Source organism: Amphiura filiformis, chromosome 2 (assembly GCF_039555335.1).
Source record: "Amphiura filiformis chromosome 2, Afil_fr2py, whole genome shotgun sequence".
NCBI lineage: Eukaryota > Metazoa > Echinodermata > Ophiuroidea > Amphilepidida > Amphiuridae > Amphiura > Amphiura filiformis.
Window position 1 is genome coordinate 34135558 of NC_092629.1, and position 24959 is coordinate 34160516.

At 36.2% G+C, this 24959-nt stretch overlaps 1 protein-coding gene across 1 annotated transcript; it reads right to left on the reverse strand.

The window, feature by feature from the left end:
* Positions 1 to 24575, reverse strand: LOC140146111 (phosphatidylinositol-glycan biosynthesis class F protein-like). The gene is made up of 5 exons (XM_072167863.1): positions 24302 to 24575; positions 15917 to 16032; positions 9180 to 9296; positions 8511 to 8619; positions 1 to 1051 (listed from the first exon to the last, which is right to left on the reverse strand). Exons 1-5 carry the CDS (start codon positions 24560 to 24562, stop codon positions 938 to 940), a joined length of 717 nt encoding a protein of 238 aa, XP_072023964.1. The 5' UTR covers positions 24563 to 24575; the 3' UTR covers positions 1 to 937.
* Between the last annotated feature and the right edge of the window lie 384 nt (positions 24576 to 24959).

A 24959-nucleotide genomic window follows, 5' to 3' on the forward strand; every position in this document is an offset into this window, starting at 1 on the left:
TAGTGACAATAAAAGTAATTGAATGCAACATTATCTTGCATAATTATAATGGCTCACTTTAATACTGAACAATTCTGATTTTGGAATCTACCAGTTTATTGATAGCGAACCCCGAACATTCGACTATGGACTTTGAATTGTAAGCAGAACTTTACCCCCTGGACTTTGCTCTCTAAAAACACACTGTCAAGCATACTTGTTTATCAGTCCATTAACCACAAGTACGCGCTAGATGTTTGATGAGAGATTAACTTTCGGGTCAACACAAAAGCGCCGCAAATACCACAGACAGTTGTGTACCGTGTAGTTAATGGTAATGGCGCGGGCCCAGAAGATTTAAACCATAGCGAGATATGGGTGACCAATCACAAGGCAGATCCATTTAAAGATGCATTACATCATGGCCAATTTTAGTTAGGCCAGAAATTGGCCTAACTCTCCATAGAGTCCCGTGTTAAAAATCTTAACCGCAAGGCAAAGTCAGTAGTCTACTTGGGAAGCTAACAAAGAGAGTGAGTAGGGTGACTGAAAAGATCAGATGTGAAATCTATCAATTGTGCACACATTAATTAAATCAGAGTTTTAAGCTTAAATACAATATCCAGAGTATGCACAATGGGCAAGTGGACTACGGGGTAGTCTAGTATGTACATGGACTGTGCCAAGATCCTGGTCCAATTCTGGCCCTATGTTTGCCTCACACCAGACCAGTGGCACACATGTTGGTTGTGAATCCTTCAGTGCTTGATTTGGTCTTACTAGCTTGGATCCTCCCAGCTTCATGAATTAGGCCAGCAATATGGCCCATTGTATCCCTAGTTGGCCCAAAGCAAGTCTTTCAATGTTTTCCTTTAGTCTTGGTCTATCGTCTCCAAGCTACACAAACTAGGCCAGCAACCTAGCCTAGTGTGTCCTTAGTTGGCCCAATGCAAGTCTTTCAATGTTTTCCTTTAGTCTTTGTCTGCTGTCTCTTAGCCACATGAATTAAACCAGCAATGTGGCCCAGTGTGTGTCCCCATAACGCCCCAATACTGCACGAAACTGGCCATATCTGCATATAAGATGAATTCAAAATAAAAAGATTTTCAGTTAGGTGACAAAAAAGACAAAACAAAATAAAAATTCCTTTAAAAAAGGAATGGGGCGCCCAATGTGAGCTTGGACGTGATATGGCATGGTGTGTAGATTTGGTATTATAATGATTTTTTTCTAGGGAAGAGTAGAACATGATCAAATGCAAGAGAAATGTGTTTGATTGGGGAAGGTGTATGACATGACCGTTTTGGATGAAATAAATTGGAATGAAGCTTTCGTGTCAATTTGCGATTATGAGTTCTGTTTTGGGGGCCTATAATCTGCCTATTGTAGTGAGGATATTGCTTTGAATCTGTGCCAAATGACTAATTGTAATACAAAATTGCTAATTCTTGTGTGCCGATTTTAATTTTCACTGGATCAAAATCGGAACATAGGGTCCGAGTAAACACTGGTCTCTTATCCTGGATAGGTTCAAACAAGAAATGTCTTTAAAAAAGACAATGCCTCAAGAGATTCCAGCGGGCACCATTTGTTATTAGCTTATAAGAGATACTTGAAATGCTAGCTTTAAGCCATCTTGCAATGGTAATAATTCTGTTGTATTTAATGTAGGAATACCTGCATGCCGGGTGGTAGTCCGAATAATCAGTCCCAAAACAAAATAGGCCTAGGCCCTATTCATTTACTGACATGATCGATGGACCCTGCATTTTCAATACATTGATGCTGTAGCCTTCGTACTGAGGCTACACACAAGGAAACTAGGCTATAATCACGTATCATGAGCCCCGGATGCTTATATATAATAGAGGGCCTCCTTCAACTCCCAACTTGTGACCACAGAAATAGCTTAATAACTGTGTAGGAAATACAAAAAAATTGAAATTTGGACACCAGAAACTTAAGGTTGAAAGTCAAAAAGTGTCAATTGGTACACCTTTATACAGCAGAAGTGATAGTAAGATTTTTTCAAATAAAATCTCTTTTCTGTAAAATTGATTGCTGTGCTGAAAAATGTTGCATAATGGGTACTTGCTTTTTGTACAGGTATTCATTGTAAGGTACCATCAATGATGGTCACAGAATTGGGAAAAATACATTTGCCCAAGTTAAATAATCACCTTTCTAAACAAAACAATTTCAATGTGAAATATCCTACTTGCAGGGTTGTCACCAGGACCAAAAAAGTACTAAAAAGGCTACTTGAAATTTGATGATCATACCTAGCATAGGCCTAGGACAGGCCTAGGCAAAAAAACCCTTTTTTCTAATAATTTCTCCATAAGCGTCATTTATTGTTGACAAATTGTTCACATATCCACAGCAGGGTTGCAAATATACCGTACCATATGTCACTCAGAGTGCGACAATTTGTACAGATAAATTTATCACAACAGGTAATTTGGCCATTCGTCTGCATATTACTAAAAATAACGTCATTTATGTCGACAAATCCACCGGTTAGTTTTAAGGATATAATATATGGCATAAAATATGACAAATCATCAAAATAAATTTATAATGAATGCTTTTGTGGATATTTGCTAATACAATATATACATCTGACATGTGTAGATGATTTATGTCTTCAGTAGGAATTGGCTGAGGAATTCCAATTCCAACACTACGCGATATCGCCAGCGTGTGCGATTGTGTGTGAGTATCGCGAAGTGAATCCAACCATGCCAACGCACTCATAGACATACCACCTAGACCTATGAGTGCCCATCCCTAACCAGGGCAGTAGGTGAAGCCACGTATCCAAGGTGATTTTGGTCGGTTGGTCGGACGCGGAGAAAAAAAGCGTTCATATCTGGAGAGAAAGACGCGCTTTGCGTGATTGCTGCCATAGACATACCAACCTAGACCTATCACTGCCCATCCCTTACCACAGCGGGAGGTGAAGCCCCGTATCCAAGGTGATATTGACGGATTGACGGGGTTACTAGGCGCGAGATATAACGCGTACATTCTGACGCGCTTCGTTTGCGTGGTTACTGCGCTGTTATCGCCCGCGTTAAATGCAACATGTTCCGTAGACGCGAACATGTCTGCTTGTTTGCGTCCGGGTATGCGTCCTTGTCAAATTCGTTGCTAAGGCTAATGGAACTCGATTGTTAGTTTCCTATTGACCGCCCGCATCACTTTTTCAATTTGACCAAAACTTTCATTATTTTCATAAAAAAGTCAATTATCTGAAAATTGAAATGGAAATAATCAAAATTAAAACTCTCAAAATGTCTGACATCCCCTGCTGACCATAATCAGCAGTTTTCCTTAGTTGTAGGGGCAGAGGATGTAGTAAATAATGGAAATTTAAGGATTACCTCATCATGTTTCTAGTGATTACAAATATTGCAAATTTCTTTTCATTTTAATGAAAACAAATTCAAATCTTTTCTCAATCTGTTGCAAAATGTCTGTAAAGATGATCTAAGCATTAATACCGGTTTTGAGATGGTCTTTCATCAACAATATATACTTTGGTACTGGTGAGGAACCTAAATTTGGATAAAGCTCATTGATTTTGTTGACATAATGGATAATGAAAAGAGACCGAATAATGAATAATGAAATAGCGACCTCGTCCTTTGTTTCAAACATCCAATCGGAAACTAATAATCGAGTTCCATTGGCCTAAGCAGTGTCGGCTTCACTACGCGAGTCAAAGTCATAGGTCTAGGTTCTCGTTTGTCTGGGATTGCTGCGCCATTATCACTCGTGTCAAATGCAACATGTTCTGTACACGCGACTGGAGAGAAAGGCGCGCTGGTTTGTGTGATTCCAGCGCCATTATCGCTCGCATCAAATACAACATGTTCCGTGAAGCGAACATATCTGCTTGCTTGCGCCCAGGTATGCGTCCGTGTCAAAGTCGTTGCTAAGCAGTGTCCGCTTCACTCACGCGAGTCAAAGTCACTGGTCTAGGTGCTCGTTTGTCTGGGAATGCACTTTCGTGATTGGTTAGCATTGTATCCAAGGTCTTGCGTTCCTGTTGTAGTTTGAAATACGCGATATCCGATCGCCGTTGGATCGAGTGCAGCTGTTGAAACCTGAGTTCATTCAAAAGTCTCAGCCTCAGGTGTAGTAAGTAGGTATGCCAGGTGAATTCAAATTTGCCATCAAACTGCATCATTTTATATATCAAATTAAAGCCCTTGAGTAAAGAAAGCCAAAACTGAAAACCTTTTTTCATAGCACTTTCCATAGTAAAGTTACATCTTGTCAAAGATTGACTTTCATCAAAAAGATTCATCTAGCAAAATTCCCCAAAAAGCATTTCGGTGGTGTTTCTAGATCTTAGACCTCATGTTGATAGCAGCTTTTTAATGGAACTGCTATCAAAATCCTCTAAAATTCCATGTGCGAGTGACTTATCACCATAAAAAAATCATATATTTGGGTTAAGTGAAGTATAGACAACATATTTATGTAGGTTTCCTTGACCGGCCAGTTCTTTTATATTTCTATGTAAATATATGTATTGTGTTCTAGGCGAATTTGGCTGACTAGCAAATGTGTTAACTACGGTTTGCCTGGCATACCTATCGTAACGCTACCAATTTCAAATGTTTGAGGACTTGTTCTCATTGCTTAGGCCTACCGAGTTGCTTACCTGTATTTTCACATCATATTTTGTGGTCAAAATGATTACAAATGTGTAAATTTGCAATCATTTACATTGCAGTGTACTGGCGATACTCTCGAAGAGAGGAATGTACTCACCGGTAGACGAAGAAGAAGAACGTTGTCAGTGCTACTACTTCAATAGTGAAACAGTTGACGCGAATTTCTCCAACATGTGGAATGCTAATTTATGCACCCTTATCAGCAAAAATACAGCTGATTTAGCCAAAGTGAACATGAAGTCATCGGTTATAATATTTTCCTAGCATATTGAGCTAACACCACAGCTACTTGGTTTTTTACAATATACTAGTATTAAAATAAAGAAAATCAGTAAAGCTTAACCCATCGAGCAATGCTTTAAAACCGGAGACAGCCGAGACGAATATACCTAGTATAGGGGAGACCGGGGCAAAAGTGGAACACATTTTTTTGTGGCCCAATCAGGATTACGAAGGAAGGCAAGGCAAAATTTAAGGTTTACAAGATACATATTTGGTGCATACGCACCAATATGAACTCTCAGCGCCAATCGGGCCGTCTTCACGTACCAGAGGTAAAGTTTGACATATCGCATACGACTCTGGGATATTTGGTTAAAAGGATAGAGGGTTAAGTGCACAAAGTACAAAAAGTAACTATATCTCATTAACAATGATCCTATAGATATGTCGACCACTGACTTTTTTTGTTCCTTATGACCAGAGGAAAAGTTTGACATATCGCACAACTCTGTGGTATATTTGGTTAACAAGATAGAGGGTTAAATGCACAAAGTAGAAAAAAGTGACTATATCTCATTAACCAATAATCCTACAGATATGCGACCACTGACTTTTTTGTTCCTTATGACCAGAGGAAAAGTATGACATATCGCATGCGACTCTGTGGTATATTTGGTTAAAAAGATAGAGGGCTAAATGCACAAAGTAGAAAAAAGTGACTATATCTCATAAACCAATGATCCTACAGAAATGCGACCACTGACATTTTTGTTCCTTATGACCAGAGGAAAAGTTTGACATATCGCACGACTCTGGGTTTATTTGGTTACCAAGATAGAGGTTAAATGCACAAAGTAGAAAAAAGTGACTATATCTCATCAACCAATGATCCTACAGATATGCGACCACTGACTTTTTTGTTCCTTATGACCAGTGGAAAAGTATGACATATCGCATTGCGACTCTGTGGTATATTTGGTTAAAAAGACAGAGGGCTAAATGCACAAAGTAGAAAAAAGTGACTATATCTCATAAACCAATGATCCTACAGAAATGCGACCACTGACTTTTTGTTCCTTATGACCAGAGGAAAAGTTTGACATATCGCATACGACTCTGTGGTATATTTGGTTAAAAAGATAGAGGGTTAAATGCACAAAGTAGAAAAAGTGACTATATCTCGTTAACCAATGATCCTACAGATATGCGACCACTGACTTTTTTGTTCCTTATGACCAGAGGAAAAGTATGACATATCGCATGCGACTCTGTGGTATATTTGGTTAAAAGATAGAGGGCTAAATGCACAAAGTAGAAAAAAAGTGACTATATCTCATAAACCAATGATCCTACAGAAATGCGACCACTGACTTTTGTGTTCCTTATGACCAGAGGAAAAGTTTGACATATCGCACGACTCTGTGGTATATTTGGTTAAAAAGATAGAGGGTTAAATGCACAAAGTAGAAAAAAGTGACTATATCTCATCAACCAATGATCCTACAGAGATGTGACCACTGACTTTTTTGTTCTTTATGACCAGAGGAAAAGTTTGACATATCGCATGCGACTCTGTGGGATATTTGGTTAAAAAGATAGAGGGTTAAGTACACAAAGTACAAAAAGGATGCAGCCAAAGATAGGAGCTTGTAGTCACCTGCTCCGCAGCCGACTGATGATTCCGCTTTGCCCGTGTTCCACTTTGCCCGATCTCCCTAAATATTCGCTCAGGCTGAACTATTTAGCTACCGTTCACAAAAAATTCGACATTTTTGTAAGGCGGGGGGTGCAGGCCCTTTAAATATCCCTAAAATCCTTCACAGATACCTTATTTCAGATTAACTTCTTTAAAACAATAAAAACTTTACACATTCAAAGCTTTATATTCTTTTCAAAGTCAAGAATCAAGTCAAACATTTTTATAATCACTCTTCAAGGCAAACATTTTACTACAACCCCAGATAAAGAATTTATGACCGTCCCTGTCATTTTTTTTTTTCTAATGCATAATTCATTAGCCCGAAATGCAGACTCATTGAGCATTTTGTACTGTAAGAACTTCGTGGCAACATGGAAAACGTAGCCCAAATGTACTTGACAGAATGATTTGTCATGGCAATCCGGCCATTATTTCGCCCAATAGTCGTGTTTCATGTTCCAATTCGAATACATACTGCTTTCGGCAGAAAAACACTTATTGGTGTGTCAGAGAAGATATTTTACACTTCACACAATCCATTTCTTCCATTTCAATGATGTTTGGCCAAAAAAAAATCATTTTTTTTTCATTTTTTACCATTTGTGATAAATGTTAGTTAGGTACAATTACCGAATAGGGTGCAACTTGCTAGATTTGAGTCCAGTCCTCATTTACGGAGTTTAGGGTTAGGGTTTAGGGTTGGGGTAGGGCAGTCTTGTAATAAGACTAGTAGAGTTGCACCCTATTCGGCAATCGCTCCGTTAGTTAATTTCTTTCTTTCTTGAATTGACTGTTTTACTTCATTCCTAATGCTTCTACATGTACAACTTCTGGATACTATTATAATATAATTAAAGACAGAGATAAAAACAATTTATTGCGTCTGATGTCACTGTCAATTACGATCCTTGATTGGTTTACACAGGTTAATCATCGCGTAAAAGGAAGACCGATCTATCTGGTGCTGATCGGAGAAAAGGAATAGCAGAAAATGGCGAAAAATTTCGTACTTTTACAAGGCAAAAAGCAGCTTTTCTAGGCATTGTGGACATGGTGCCTTCACCAAAGAAAGTTTCCTACTATAAAGACCTAACTTTTGAGATGGTTTGCATGTCGAAGGTGCAAAACTAACAATACGGCGCCCGGTTATAAATCCGCGTTCAGCAAGTCATCATCACGACACTTGTAAACAAACCGTGCTCGAGTTTGATTGACAGGTGACGTCAGACGCGATAAATTGTCTTTATCTTTGTCTTTCATTATACCTACCTCCATGATGACATTAGCTATTGCTAACAAATATTGCGGAATTCAACAGGTTTTTTCTGATGATTTTACTGCATTTTTTCTTTGAATTTTTCTCATGTAAAAACATGCTTTATAAAAATAAAAAATCAGCAACGCTGTTACAAACTGATCATAAACTCAGCCAAATTAAAAAGTCGTCACTAGTTCCATCCCCATTTAATCAGAGTCTGATGAGTTTATGGCAAAATAATTTATATAATAATTTTCTATACAATTTCCTTGCTCACGATGATTAAACTTTTGATATCAAATTTGGTATCAACCTTCAAAGGAAAGTGTATAGAAAATTATTATATAAATTATTTTGCCATAAACTCATCAGACTCTGATTAAATGTGGATGGAACTAGTGGCGATTTAATTTGGCCGAGTTTAGTATAGTGCAACATGGGTCAATAGTGACAAAAAATACCGCAATGAACAAAGCACATCCAGAGGTTGCAAAATATGTTCATTTCTTGACTATAGACTCATGTTAAGCCAGACTACTCTCAACATGAAAACAAAGGGAATCTGTACAAAGTAATAGGAGACTAGGAGTGTCATTTGCTCTAATGAGGTGATACCAAATAAACAAAGGATTCTGGGAAGGGTTCTCTGTTGGTGTATACATACCTGCCAAGGTCTGTCCCAGTCCAATGGAATAGGTACAGCACCTAACCAAGCACCAAATAAACTGCCGACAACCACATATTGCACACAAGTCTCCAGTCCCGGATAGGGTCTGAAAAAAAAAACCATAGTATTTGTTTTTTATTAAAACTCTCCACACAGATCACGACTGCAGACAATAACTTAAATTTTTTTTAATTCAAAAATTTTGGAATTGTACATATTTATGACCATATTTGGAATCAGCATAAAAAATGCATTTAAAATGAGTATACACAAGCCTAGTATTGGTTCAGTGGTTCTAGAGTTAACACTTAATATTTTGAGAAAATATCTCAAAACTTTTAAAAACTTAATGGAATTTGAAGACCGCTTGTTGCCACCCCCACCAAATCAAATCCCTATACTCCTGTTTAGTGTACAGTTTGCCACAACAGTACTTTTCATGATGATTAGGCTGGTTGCAATTCGAACCTATAAGCGGTCACTTAAACTTATTTCCTGCCTGCAAGTAGCCCATAGTAGCTAGGGCTGTAAATGGGAGAAATATATTGCCATCCTCCCTATAGAGGAAATATAACATGAAAAAACGTTTTTCCTTGCTCCAGCACAAAACACTTATGATATTATTCCTGGTATGGTGGCAAAGTAACCCCGGTTTACGGTACTTACTTCTTCTGGACAATCAGCCTATTCCATGCATCCCCATTGGTGCCAAACACACACAGACACGGTAATGTGGATAAGGTGGATACCAGAACTGCAAACAGGAAGGTTTCTTCTACAGACCTGAAAAGGAAGAAAAACAATGATTGGGCTATTTCCAGTTGAAATCCATGTGGAAGATTAAGATCATGTCTTCCATAAGGGGGTGTATTGGTTTCAACTGGAATATCCTAATATTGAGACACATACATGGGGGAAATGTCCAAATTATATTTAAAGAAAAAAATTTCAGCTGCATTGCTACCCCAGTACAAAAATGCATGATAGCAATTGAACCAAAAAGTCCACTTTGTGAGTATAGTCATAGTGAGCTAAAAAAAACCACAGATTTTGTTCTGCGTTTTGTTTCAAAAAGGTAAATATTTGCCCATTTATGAGTGTAGGACATGAAAAATTTGAGGTTCTTTATATGCTTTAATTTATTGGTCAAAAAGTCCTAAATTTTGGGAAAAGGTTCACTTTTTGAAAATCACCCCCACCAAATAAATCCTGGCTACGCCCCTGCAAACGGGGTCAAATTTCAAACTTGCACTAAGTGATTGCTCTTCCTCTAGATCAACTGTTAAAGGGGGGTAACCCTATTGGTTTTGCATATGGATTGTTTTTAAAATTACATATAATATCAAATATTGTCCCCTTTATGCAGCTTTGTGAAAAAACAAGAGCATTTTCAGCGTAAATGTGAATAAATAGCAAAATTTGCAATCCAATATCTTGGTATGCGTGAACTGCATTCTGGGCAGGCAAGCAATAACATGTGCCGTAATTCCCGTTCGTCATGTGCTGTGCGTGCGTGGTTGCACTGACAACCAAGCTCCACCAGGTGCACGTTCCGATAGTGACATTTTTATATACCACTCCTCATAACCGGTGTTTTTATGCTCGTCTTAATATCGTTCATGATAGATTTTTGTGTATAAATTATGTCATAATGGCAATAGCCAATATTGAAAGCAAAACAGAAATGCCCTGTACGACAATGCTGCAAATGCCCGTATTGAATGGAAAATGTTCGTTTTTAAATCTTTTTCGTACCGACAGGGTCTTAGCTAGCCACCCGTCTGGCCGTCATTTTAGACGGCCAGTTTGCTCCTGGGACGGGCAAAATTAATGCCTTTGACAGATGCTATATTATAAATTGTATGTTTTGAGAAGCTAATTGACCTTTTTAGGAGACCCAATTTGTAGAACAAGGCCATATCAGCACATATTTGAACTCTTTGAACCCCCAATGGGCTATAGATGTCTGGTAAATGTTTTAGAGGTCAAATTAGGACAGGCAATTTCATTCAAATGACGGGCAACCCTCAATTTCTAGCTAAGACCATGCGTACCGATTCAGAAAAAAAAGAAAGAAACAAAATATATTTCCCCTTGCAATATGTACATTTCAAATGAATGTAAAAAAGTTTGGGTTAAAAATGGAGAAGAAAAAGAAACCTGCCACCCTGAGTATTGAACCGGGTACCTCTTGCATAAGTTGCATAAAAGCATAACCCGCTAACCAACTGCGCCAATCAGCCCGCTACCACCATCTTGGGTTTTTTAGAATTTTATAGTATCTGAAGTCTCTTCAGCAGTTAGTGTGGTTCGCTCTTTTCACACAATGTGAATGACGCAAAACCAAACTAGCTATTGAGGAGACTATAATTATCTACGATAAGCCTGTCCAGAATTCAAGAAATTGGTAGCCACCAAGGAAGCTATTTTTGTGTGAATTCTCTGATTTCTCCGGAAATAGGAGAAGTACGGTATGTATTCATCCCAGTATTTCTGTTGCATCATTAAACGCCCTCTATTTGACGACACGTATTTTGTTATTGCTCCGAACTTTGTTGAAGAAATTTGGATATTTTTATGATTTACAACCATTTATGACTCCAATTCTTCCAATCATTTGTATAGTATTGCTTCAGGACAACTCCGGTTGCTGTTTTTAATCCATTTGGATTTCTACAATTGAAATTGTTGAAACTTTCTGTTGCTTTGATGCCTTGAACTGTACGTATCTTAGTTTACACACGTAGTAGTCGAACTTTCATTTTGCTGATTTGACTTCGATTTTATCGATTTTCGCACTTTGTTTATTTTTTGCACCTTTTGGAACTATTCATCAAGTACCAGATCCCTGGTATTTTCTCCAAAAAGGTGTGATAAACACTTTTGTTTCCATTTACTACTACACGGGAATATCATCATCCCAGCATTTAGTACTAAGAATATAATGGCATCACGTTACAGTTCATGTGATGATTGCAAGCAAAGGAAGAAAGACGTTGAAAGTCGACAATGTGACTATTGGTTGTGTCAAGATTGCGAAGACTTTAGACAGGAAAATCCTACTCACCGCAATCCTAAAGCCCGATGTACAAACAAAGTAAAAGATAATACTCCACTCGCCAAATATGTTGCATCTTTGAAAATTCCTAAGAAGAAACAAACTGCAAAGATCATTACCCCTAAATGTACAGTTACCAAACCTAATGAAAATAAATCATCATCCACCAAAACCTCATCAGGACAATGGTCAGTTGCTCAATCTCCCGATAAACAGGCGGGATAAACTGTGCCCCAAAAACATTCAAGCAGAAAATAAAGCAAAAATTACCCCGACGTCAACGACGGCTGCCCCTGCTGTAGGTGGAAGTAAAGACAAATATCTCCCAAACTCCAAATTCACTGCTGTATGTGATATTCATGCACCGTTAAAAACCATCAGATTTCAGAATAAACTGTGTCCATGGTTAGAAAACCGTGATGATATTTTTGACATTATGCACCAAAGGGATTATCACCATAAGAAAGTAATCAAGTGTACAAACAGTTGTAATGATCACTGGAATAAATATAAGGAATTAAGAAACAAGGTAAATATATTAATGAAAGATGCTAAAAGAGAGTATTATACCAAAGAGATTAATAATGCTGCTGGTGATTGCAAGAAAATGTGGAAAACTTTGAAAGAACTACTTCCAAATAAAAAGGTCAAGTAACCACTCTTCCGACAACATTCAAGGATGATATTGATTTGGCGAATCAATTAAACGTTCATTTCACCAACATAGGTACAACTGATGTTACTAATGATATTTGTATGGAGTCAACTGATAAGAAAATTAATGTTGATAGTAAGTTTACATTCAGTGAAATAAGTGTTGATCAAGTTACTAATGAATTAAATGATATTTCACAGAATAAGGCTAGTGGTATAGATAATATATGTACCAAGTTATTGAAGTATGCCACGAATGAAATTGCTCCTGTGTTGTGTAATATTTTTAACTTATGTATTAAACAAGGTAAAGTTCCTACTGATCTCAAAATTGCCAAGGTTTCCCCAATTTTCAAGAGTGGTGATAAAGATGATTTTTCAAATTATAGGCCCATCTCCATTCTTCCGGTTTGTTCAAAGATTTTGGAAAAGCTCGTTCATAAGCAACTGTATAAATATGTTACTGATAATAATATTTTGTATACTGCTCAATCTGGTTTCAGAAAACACCACTCTACATGCACAGCTCTTATTAAAACAATTGATAAATGGAACATGGAAATAGATAATGGAAATTATGTTGGTGCTGTTTTTGTTGATCTCAGCAAAGCATTTGACATGGTAAATCATGAATTTCTTGTGCACAAATTACAGTCACTTGGTATTTCAGGAGTTGAAGGTAGCTGGTTCAAATCTTATCTAGATAATCGAACACAGCATGTATTGGTTAATGGCAAAATTTCAAATTCAAATTTAATTAGATCCGGAGTTCCACAAGGATCTATTCTTGGTCCCTTACTTTTTCTGATTTTTATAAATGACATGCCAAATTATTTAAACAACTCAATTATTGACATGTATGCTGATGATACCTTAATCTACGTTTGTCATAAAGATGTCAGTTCTATTGAAAATCTCCTAAACGATGACCTTATGTCATTAAATAATTGGCTTGATGATAACCATATGAAAGCAAATGTAAATAAAACAAAGGTAATGTTGCTGGGTACACCCTTTAAAACAAGACAAATTAGTGATTTTAATGTAACTATGAATGATATTGTGCTTGAAAATGTAAATTCGTTTAAGTATCTTGGTGTTTCTATTGATTCAAACTTAAAATGGAATGATCATGTTAACAACGTTTACCGAAAGGTATGTAATGGCCTTGGTATCATGAGGAGAATTAAGCCATTTGTACCAAAGAGTTCCCTTATCACAATTTATAACACATTGATACTTCCTCACTTTGATTATGGAATGGTTGTATGGAGTAGTTGTACGGAAACTAATATAAATAGGCTTCAAAAACTCCAGAATACTGCCATGAGAATTATTTTATGTATGCCATTCCGTACACACATCAAAGATATGTTAATGACTTTAGGCTTCATGGATATTCGTAGTCGAATTTTATATAATAATGGGTGTATGATGTACAAAGTTTTGAATAATATGACACCTGTTTACCTTAATGATTTATTTCATGCAGTTAGTTCTATCCATGCTGTACATACACGAACAAGCAAAGCTGGAAATCTTTACAAGCCTAGTTTTAATACTTATTATGGCAAGAGTACGTTTCAATATCAAGGATGTATCACATGGAATCTTATTTCAAAGGATATCCGAGATGCAAAATCATTCTCGTCTTTTAAAACAGCGTTTAAAAAAGATCTGAAATTATGTTAAATTAATGTATCTTGCCATTTATGAGTCATCATCTTGCTCTGCATTCTTAAATTATGTTTTCAATTGCAATAGGTTTTTTAGCATATCAATGTATATTTCTTATGTATTTTCTAATGGTTTTTTTTATCAATTATCCTATTTATGTATATGGCTCAAAATATGCTAAGGTGTCATATTATAGCCATATATTTTGACATCTTTTTTTTTAAATAATAATTATAGAAATGGAATATTTGCTAGTTTAGTGGCAAGTTTAGGTAGTAAAGACATAGCATACACAATTTAAGTAAAATCCTTTCACTCTAAATAATAAAAAAAAAAAATAGCTGTAAAAATGCCTATTTTTACACTTTTGTTTGTAACATGCCAAGAGACGCCTTTTTTCAACAGCTTTTAATTTTTTTTATGGATCCTTATAGAAATTCATGTGACCTGTTTCCCAAAATGGTGCAGTAAACCAATCAAAAAAACAGAAAGAGGCATTATGAATTATAAGTTAACAGATCAAGAAAAGGATTTAAAAGTTTGCCTTGCGTATGTTACTATTGTCTGTCAAACTTTTGATTGATTTTGAAGTCCCTCAGTTTATCTATTGTAAATAACTTCATTTCTCCATATTATAATCAATTTGTAAGTGGCTGCCATCTTTTTTTGAACATATAACAATTTTAAAATTTTTCTTGAAATGTCTGTCAAAATATAACATACGCAAGACGGTGCTGTAATTCCTGCTAAACTAGGGTGATACAGCTAATTATGCTACATGACATAGCATTTAGCTCCACCTAGCTTTGTGGCACTATCACTTTGTGAGGAGAAGCTTTTTGATGACACAATCCATTGTTAAGTGTTGTCTGTCAAACATTTGTATGCAAAGTAACATACGCAAAGATTTGTATGTGTCTGTCAAAAATAACATACGCAATTTGTTTTAAAAAATTAAAAATCACTTGATGTTCACATTATGATGATAGTTTAGAGTTTATAAAAGTGTTTTAAAACATGTGATTTATAAACTGCATGTGATCTTTATTCAATTTCCCATCTTGAACTACTGTTTTTGCCAAATTATTATTCTGTATGTTACATTTGACAGACATCTTATGTATGTTATGGCTTGACAGACACACATATTTTATTTATAACAATTTATCCTCCTTATTGTAATATTTGGACACATTTTTTTCCACAATCAGTTGCTGTAGGTCCTACACCTAAATAACCACAAAATACCTTATGTAATACTTTATAAATTTTTATTTGATTGCAGAAAATCATCAAAATTGTGTCTGTCAAATATAACGTACGCAAGGGCTAGAAAATTAAATTTGTGAAGTAAATGGTCTATAAGTTATCTTTCTTTTAGTGTATTATGAACGATATATGTGCATACTATAATTTAAACCTGGTTGGAGACCAAAAGAAAAGAGCTGGAAAAATAATTGTGTGTTACACTTTTATGACACCTTAGCTTATTTTGAGCCATATATATATATATCTTTTATGTCTTTTACATCAGCATGTCTCTTAATATTATGGTTTTTATGGTTCGATTATATGTTTATGTCAATATTTATATTCTTATGCAATTCTTACGAAGTTTCTAATGATTTTATCAAATATTCAATAATGTATATACATATCTTTTATGTCTTTTACGTCAACGTGTCTCTTAATCATGGTTTTATGGATAGATTATATGTTTATGTAAATATTTATTTTCTTTTAACATGTAAAACTGTGTTTTATCGCTAAGCAGGGCCCTGCTGAAAATCAATTTTTATTGAGCAGGTTACCCTGTTGAAATATTGTGAAATAAATAAATAAATAAATAAATACATCGACTTGGGCGTCAAATTTCAGGATAGTAATGAGAAAAATACGATCTATTTTGTGATACCAAAAACTCATTAACAATGACCAAAATCGGGGGGATGATGTTGTCGATCGGGTTACGGACCTTTAATGGTCAAAATGTATAAAGGTAGGAATGACTTACTCTTGCAATGGAGCACCAAACAACACTGCTACAATATGAAATATAACACAGCTGACAGCATATACAAGAAATCCCTTTAAAATGCTGCTAGTCCTTCCATGTGTCTTTGGACTGAACTGTTGGATAAAAAAGAATGTAAAATTAAATTAGTGTATTGAAGCAAATTACCCGCGAATGTAAAATAATGATGTACCGTATTCATTCCAATAAGCGCCCATGTCTCTAATAAACGCCCTTTACAGAAACCAGGTATAAAATAAGCGCCCACCCAAAATGACTTTGTTAAGAATGAATACGGTACATGTAACAGCAACGTCCCTGTTATATTGTTTTTTTTTCCATAGTATTAACTGTATGGGAGTTGATGAGTCTGTCCCCATAAAGGGCACTTTACCAAATATTTTATGACATGCATCATTATAATTTATATAATAGGGCCTATCATTGATCACAGTAGGCATGCCCACATTGCTTAGTTATGCTTACTATATAGACGGCCTCCTTCAACTCAAAATTGCAACCACAGTAAATGATTTAACTATCTTCATAGGGAAATACAAAAAATTTGGACACCAAAAACTTTTAGGCCATAAAAAGGGGGGATAAAAAAAAATCCACCTTTTTTAGGGGGGAACAAAGAATTTTTGACGTCAGAGGTTCCAACTTTTCCAACCACCCCACCAAAGTATTTATGAATCACTCCCTTACTCTTCACCAACGTGCTATAATTTTTGAGAAAAATGCAAAAAAATAGGCACAAAATTGGCCAGGGGGTGTAGTACCACCTTAAACACATACACAGTATGGTACCTGTTGGAACTCCCGGTCCCGGGCTCCCGGTCAGAGCCGGGAGTTTCAATTGTTGGAACTGTGTTCGCGCACATTCAAACACTGAGCAAGTAAACGTTTTCTCATATAATTAGCGATGGAAAAACTTGGTGAAGGTGAAAAAAGGTGAGCTATTTTACTGCTGTAGAGAAACAAGATTTGTTTAGTTTAATATAATTGTAAGCTAGGCATGATCACATTTTTAACATGTGAGGGCGGGCTTCATTAAGCTTGTTGTGATCCAAGATCCTGTCTTAACTGTGTAATCCAATAGGAAAATGAAGAAAATTTGGATTTTGACCCTCAAAACTCCAACCTGCATGATTTTTAGAAAATCTGCATTTGAATAATATTTGATACTACAATGTATCAAGTAATGAAAGCCACATTTCATGAAACATTAGCGCATTTTTGTAAAATGGCCCTTTGTGCTCAAAAATGTAGCCATAAAATACATACGGTACACACATGCAAGGCCGTAGCAAGCGGGGCAGCCGGGGATGCCATGGCCGCCCCACTTTTTGAGAAATTTGTTATGTTTTTCTTTATATCTTATTTCAATTTGGTCATATATTTGTATTTTGGCCGCCCCACATTTGTCATGGCCGCCCCACATTTTACAAGCTTGCTACGGCCCTGCACACATGTTAAGACATCATAGCTAGGAAGCCATTGATAATGCTAGAACACACATAGTCCGAGGTGCTCTGACGATAACACTCCGATCGCCATGCAATCTATGTCTAGGTGTAGTAGGCCAGTGGGACAACGGAACCACTACGTGAACGAGCTAGGACACACAATTTGGGACATTCAGGCGAGCATACTTTTCCTCATAACATTGCCAATTATAGGCCTACATACATGATTGACCCCCCATTTTTTAAGTTAAATGATTCTCTTTTTAATGAAAGCAATTTTAGATGAATTTATTAAATTTCAATATAAAATTTTATGAACATGCCTATTTAAAAGGGCATTTCGTGATCCACAGCCTCATCCCCCCACTTTTCTCAAAAAAAGTTGAGATTTTTACATCACTGGAAACCTCTGGCTACATAATGTTTATGTACAAAATATTTCTTGCAGATTAATTCGTTTAGCAAAGATATCGTGAAATTTGAATTTCGTTCTGGTGCACCAGAACGAAATTACAACGCATTGTCTATGGAGTAGGTATCCCAGGTTAACCTTAGTTAACACATTTGGCCATGCGTTTTGAGTTGGGGGATTTTTGCCGGACATTGCATATTTTTGGGAAATCGCGCCATTTTTTTTTTTTATAATTAATTATTTCAGTACCTGTACATGCTACTATAGGCAAAGTATACATATTCTGAAAGGAAATTTCATGAGGATTCCAAGAATGTAGTTATTTATGATGCAGGGGCAATGCTAAGAAAGATATATGAAGATAAAAAGGGAAAAATTAAAAAAAAATTGCCAAAGATCAAGTGGTCCTATTTTTAAAATGCCTTACCCTACATCAAAACAGACTCCATTTTTGCATTCCCCACATCAAAAGCTTTCAGAAAATATATAGTTTTACTTTGCTACCTGTTATGGTGCTCAAATTGCGCCAAGGGTTAAAACGCACCAACGTAAAAAAAAACGGTGCTGAATTTGATGAAATTAACAAATCATGTTAGTCTAGAAAAATTAAGTAATTAAAAGTACAAGAATGATATATGTACATGTATATGAATTCAAGTTGACATTACAACAAGTTATTCACAGTATTTTGAAATTTGTTGTCCAAAATATGAAGTTTGTAGTAAGTTAAAGTTGCACTTGTATATGATATCACAGTCAACAACAGGATTTAAAATAATAAGATTTGCAGAATTTCAGATCTATATTTTGCAAGTTAATCCCAATATGCAAAACAGTTTCTTTTGGAATTACTGTCTCCTGGGAAAGTCTTATACAAAATTACTTTATGTTCAAGAAAGATACAGGTACCAGTACAAAAAATCGCAAAAACTGAGATGAAGTCAGTGCTAATTTAAATACACATGTATGTTCAACTGATGTACATTGAAGTGACTTTATGTAAATGTAATTGTAGTCTTTTGAAATTGTGAAGACCAAGAGGGTTAGGTGGTTGAGCCATCCCCCACCTGATATGAGTTGGTTAGCTAACTCACCCCCCCCAAATAAATGTCAAACACCCCTATAACCAACCCCTTCCCAAAGAAATTTCACCCCCCCCCCCCCTAGTGTGAAATTGAAAATTGGCCTGGTAAGTGGTAAACACAAATGTTCACCTTAATTTTGGGCTTATATAGTGTACAATAGCCATTGTTTTGCACAACAATCACACCAGGTAATCACATGGTCAAATGATGGCTACTAGGAATTTGTTTGTCTTTGCCCCTTCAGAAAACTTACCATGATGCGCCACTGAACATGTAAAATACATGGACCCCCCCCCCCGAAAAAAAAAGGATTTTTACCAGGACCATGTAGGTAAATTAAGAAGGTTATGTTTGTATCTTAAATATTTAAATCTGAGAGTGTAAATCAAATCAGAAATACAATCCTGATTAGTTTTCGCAAACTTCACCGGAAAAGAGCATATCCCGAGCCGCTATTTCTCGAGCAGCCATATCGTAAGCCGACTCCACCCTGGCTAAATAATTCAATTAAAACCCTAAAACTCGAAAGATTACACATTCAGAATACTTAATAATATCCAGGCTTGTCATATTTAGGCAATTTGACTAATTTTGGGCAAAGAAGCAAATCAGAAACAACATATAAACAAGCTGGAGCAAACATTAACACAAAAGTGCATATCATGGGCCAGCATATCATGGGCCGACTCCACCCTGACATTTTTTTCGTTCAGCTGCTATAACTTTTGAAGTATACATGCTATATTAAAAGTTAAGGTACCAATTTGAAGCACTCACTAAGAGCTTTAATTTGGTATATAATTTACCTATGTAGGTATCTACAGTAATTAAATAATTTGACATTTAGGCAAAAAATTCTGCGCAAATGTCCGGGCTCCAGCCTATGAGACCCCCAACTCATAACACGTGGCCATTTGCTAGTCAGCCAAATTCGCCGAAAATGTCAATGCATATTTACATAGAAATTTAAAACAACTGATCGAAGAAGGAAACCTACATAAATATGTTTTCTATACTTCACTTGACCCAAATATATGATTTTTTATGGTGATAAGACAATCGCACATTTTTAGAGGGATTTTGATAGCAGTTCCATTAAAAAAAGCTGCTATCATAATGAGACTAAGATCTAGAAACAGTGTCCGATTTACAATTTTTGTCCTACCTGCACTGGTGCATGTAGCCCAAAATTTCTACATGCACAGCAAAAAGTGTGCATGCACCAAAATTAAAGCAAACATAAAATCACATTGAATCACGATCATTGTCAGTTAAGCTTGTAATAATATTTCCGGCTCCCCTGTCAGTGTCATTTTTATGCCGATCACTCGCCCCTTCACTCGCCGATTTCTCAGCCAAAACACTGGATGCTGTGGCTTCATCTGTTCTAGAACTAGTCGCCGACGAGGTGCACAATTTCCAGAATGATGCAAGTGTTTTTGAGCTATTTCCTTTTTGCTGGACATTATTATGATTAACTTCCGTACGTAAACAAATATTTCCCACGGTTTAAATTCCGGTCCTTTTTTTCCAATGAAATGAAAATGACACTCTTCTACATGTGCGAGGGTATCGGGAATTGGTGGCATATGTCACATTACGCTAGCCCCTCTAGGGAAGTCATAGTCTCGGACCAGACTGTATGTGGCTATCGCGAATGTTCGTTAGGATGGACGAGTATCAGACCGATGCAAACTGGCTGTGTAGAAGACTAGGGAAGTCAATGAAAAAAACTGACAGTTCTCACGTGATAGGGGTATCGGGAATTGTCAATTGTGCGATTTGTGCCAGCCCTAGTCCGAATAATCAGACCCAGAACAAAATATTAATTTCTGACATGATCGTGTACTGGGTCTGAACTGTTTCCATATGAAATCTTGATGGCTTTGAACTTTGAACTTTTATTGAAAACACCTTTCGTCCCCCTTGGGGGAAAATAAAGGCTTAAACATAGTACAAAATACGACTAGTTAGTACTACTCTGTGATGAAAAAACAAACAAACAAACACTTTACATATAAAAGTTAATAAATAGTTATACACTGTAATAATATACTTAAATTGAATGATATAATATAAGACAAATATTTGAATCTAAATGAAAGTGAAAAGGTGAAAGCCAATGTGAGTTGTTTTGGAAAGAGTGATTTATAAAGTTTTTCTGGAACATGAATTTATAATAAGAGATGATTGAGGCTATGAGAGCCTAAATTTTTGAATGATTTCTTTTATAAATTTACTGAGATTACTAATATGATTTGAGTCTGATGAGTTGAAAAGGTCATACATTTTTGTTTGTCTATGACTTGAAGTAAATTTTTTGTCAACAAATTTATTTCTGATTTGATGAAAATGTTGGCATTCAAAGATAAAATGGAATTCGTCACCCACTAAGTTTTCACTGCAAAGAGTACATTTTCGGTCATCATAATCAACATTAAAATATCTACCAGTAACAATAGGAATATTTGTGTTACCAAGTCTAAATCTACAAATATTAACAGCCTGAGATTTTGGTGATGATAACAGATAACTCTCAAGTTTGAATTCTTTTTTAAAGGTTCTATAGTTAGTACAAGAGCTAGAATTATTAATTACGCTATTCCAATTTTGCAAAAATTGGTCTTTAATTCTACATTTAATACTACTTTTAATCCATGTTTTATTTACATTTTGAGTAAGCCAGACATAATTAAAACCACATTCGGTAAGGATACTTTCAACTGTGCTGATCCAACTTGATACTTTGTTGTTTTCAATATGAAACTTATATAGAAGACTGTAGAGTGTTTTGCTAAGTCTATGTTCTTTCATATTAATTACCTTTGCCCAGTAATTATGGCAAATTGGACAATAGAAGCACATGGTTCTACGACGTGACAGCTTTTTAATCCCTATTCAGGTTACGTGAATCACGCTATTGTGGACCATCCTTCTGATACCTGAGTGTTTGGACAAGCGGAAAGTTTTTTTGTCTACCTCTCTGTTTGTAAACAAACCAGGAGGTCGAAATCGTCCTGCTCGCCGAATACGAAAGTCAGCGTAATAGTACGGCACTGTGCCAGCCCTTCTAATGAAGTCAGAAGATGTTGCGCTAAAAATAGATTGTGTTTTTCCCAATCTGACTGACTGCTTGTTTACTTTTGTATATTGGCCTTGTCATATCGCTAGCGCTAAAATCGTACATGCACGTGTGCAGGCAGGTAGTGAAAAGCTGCATGCACAGAGGGAATGTTACATGCACTGGTGCAGGTATACAGGTGGTAAATCGAACACTGAGTAGAAACACCCCCGAAATGCCGTTTTGGGGAATTTTGCTAGCTGAATCTTTTTGATGAGGGTCAATCTTTGACAAGATGTAACTTTGCTACGGAAAGTGCTATGAAAAAACGGTTTTCAGTTTTGGCTTTGTTTACTCAAGGCTTTAATTTGATATATAAAATGATGCAGTTTGATGGCAAATTTGAATTCACCTTGCATACCTATATGGAGCAGTGTAATACACATAATCATGCATAAGTTAGGTATGCTGGGTGAATTTTTTCATAATATCTTTCCGTGAGTAAACAAAGCAAAGTTACTTTCCGTAAGAAAGCATCTTGTCAAAGATTGACTTTCATCAAACAATGTCAAAAAGATTCAGCTAGCAAAATTCCCCAAAACGCATTTCGGGTGTTTCTAGATCTTTGTCTCATTATGATAGCAGCTTTTTTAATGGAACTGCTATCAAAATCCTCTAAATTTCCATGAGCGAGTGACTTATCACCATAAAAATCATATATTTGGGTCAAGTGAAGTATAGAAAACATATTTATGTAGGTTTCCTTCTTCTTGCCAGTTGTTTTAAATTTCTATGTAAAAATGCATTGACATTTTCGGCGAATTTGGCTGACTAGCACTTTTTATGTGTTTGCCTGGCATAGTAGTAGTAGGTAGGACTTCCCGCCTCTTGTTTCAGGCGCACCCCTTCGATGACAGATGTTCTGTTGAAGGGTCCATACCAAAAAAATAATCATCATATAGTTCGCAGAAAATAGTTCGCAGTAACAAGATGCAGAACAAGTATTAGTTCAATATCATAATAGAACATGCTTATGTAGGGAAGGACATGGCAGGGTGCACCCATTAAATATTAAAATATCATATCAAAATACAAATAAATACTGGTACTTCAGTGCAAGATACATATATTACAACTAGCTAAATTCTACACACAAAAAACGTAATGTAAAGCAATCAGATACAAGAGGCAATGTGTACAAGATTGCTACATGTAAGTAATCACAAGTGTGAGTTCATAATAAACATGTATACAAAGTTTGAACAAGCGACATAAATGTGATGACTCGTTCATGCAAACATCAGCTACACAGTGCACTAGGCTACAGAGGCATGTGAATAAGTAGAGCAGGCAGATTATACATCGGCATAAGAAAGCTGTTTTAGAAGGGACGATCTTCTACTGTGTAGACCATAACACCACTGACGAGTGATTGATTCTGTAAAACTGGGCCAATCTACTGGTAGGGTGATGACACTCTGAATAGATTCATGGGAGGAGTCCAGAATGAATTGTAGTAGAACATCCTCTTTTGTGAATAGGTCATCGACTTCTTGTACCTTACAGTGCTCAAGAAGTGTCCTCTTCAGGATAGATTCATGGTAACAGCGTTGCTCAGTGAGTGCAGGACATTTGATAAGAAAATGCATCATATCCTCTTCAGCTATTTCACACAGCAAGCAGGTTGCGTCGCAGTTGTGTTGATTGAATTTAGCCCTATTGTAGGTATCCCAGGCAAACCTTAGTTAACACATTTGCTAGTCAGCCAAATTCGCCGAGACCGGGGCCCAAACACAATGCATATTTACATAGAAATTTGAATTTTTTCGAGAATAGGTCGGTGAAGGAAACCTACATAAATATGTTTTCTATACTTCACTTGACCCAAATATATGATTTTTTATGGTGATAATCAAGTCGCACATGGAATTTTAGAGGATTTTGATAGCAGTTCCATTAAAATAAGCTGCTATCGCCATGAGAATAAGATCTAGAAACACCCCTAAATGCCGTTTTGGGGAATTTTGCTAGCAGAATCTTTTTGATGAAAGTCAATCTTTGACAAGATGTAACTTTGTTACGGAAAGTGCTATGACAAAAATGTTTTCAGTTTTGGCTTTCTTTACTCAAGGGCTTTTATTTGATGTGTAAAATGATGCAGTTTGATGGCAAATTTGAATTCACCTAGCATACCTACCTATTGGCTTGTAGAATGTAGGTGCATAACTCGCGAACGCAAAATCAGAATCAACTGAAATTTTGGGAATAGGTTTTTTCGTGGATATCTAATGAAAAATGACATAAATAGAGGATGCTAGGATCACGAAATACTCCTTTAAGCTACCATACATGCCTTACCCTGTATGAAACATCGGCTTCATTTTCACGCATCCCAACACCAACATAGCCCAAACATAATTGCACACATCCGTACACAAAACTGAACGATTTCAACGAGGAAACACTAGACTTTATCAAATTAAACTCATCACTTATGAGGAGAAGGAACACATTAGCAAGTAACAAGCAGAACAAAATAATAATCTGCCTAAAAAGAAGTGATTTTCGTGATTTAGAACTGGCAGAAATGTTTAACATCGGATCACTGGGCGCCGCCATGTTGGAAAATAAGCGTTGGATTCCTGCGCTTAGAAGGAGGTCATGAATATTGATACACAACGTCACTGTCCAATGTCCATTGGAGCTGGTTCTGAGCATCGGCGGCAAACATTTCTGTATGACGAGTAAGGGGGGGGGTGATATGATATTTTTATCATTATAACAGAGGCTATATACAATTTTGTCAAGACTTTTGAACATTTAGTTATTGAATATGATAGGAGGAAGTACTTTTAAGTAGTTTTAAAAAAACCCTTTGATGAACAGTATTATAATCTTGATTGGTTTCAAAACCCTAAGAATATTTAATGTGTTTGATAATATTTGTGGTGGGCCTACTCTTGAAGCTGTTAAAGTAAAATATTGGTTCCAAGATATATTCCATTCTTAGAGAATC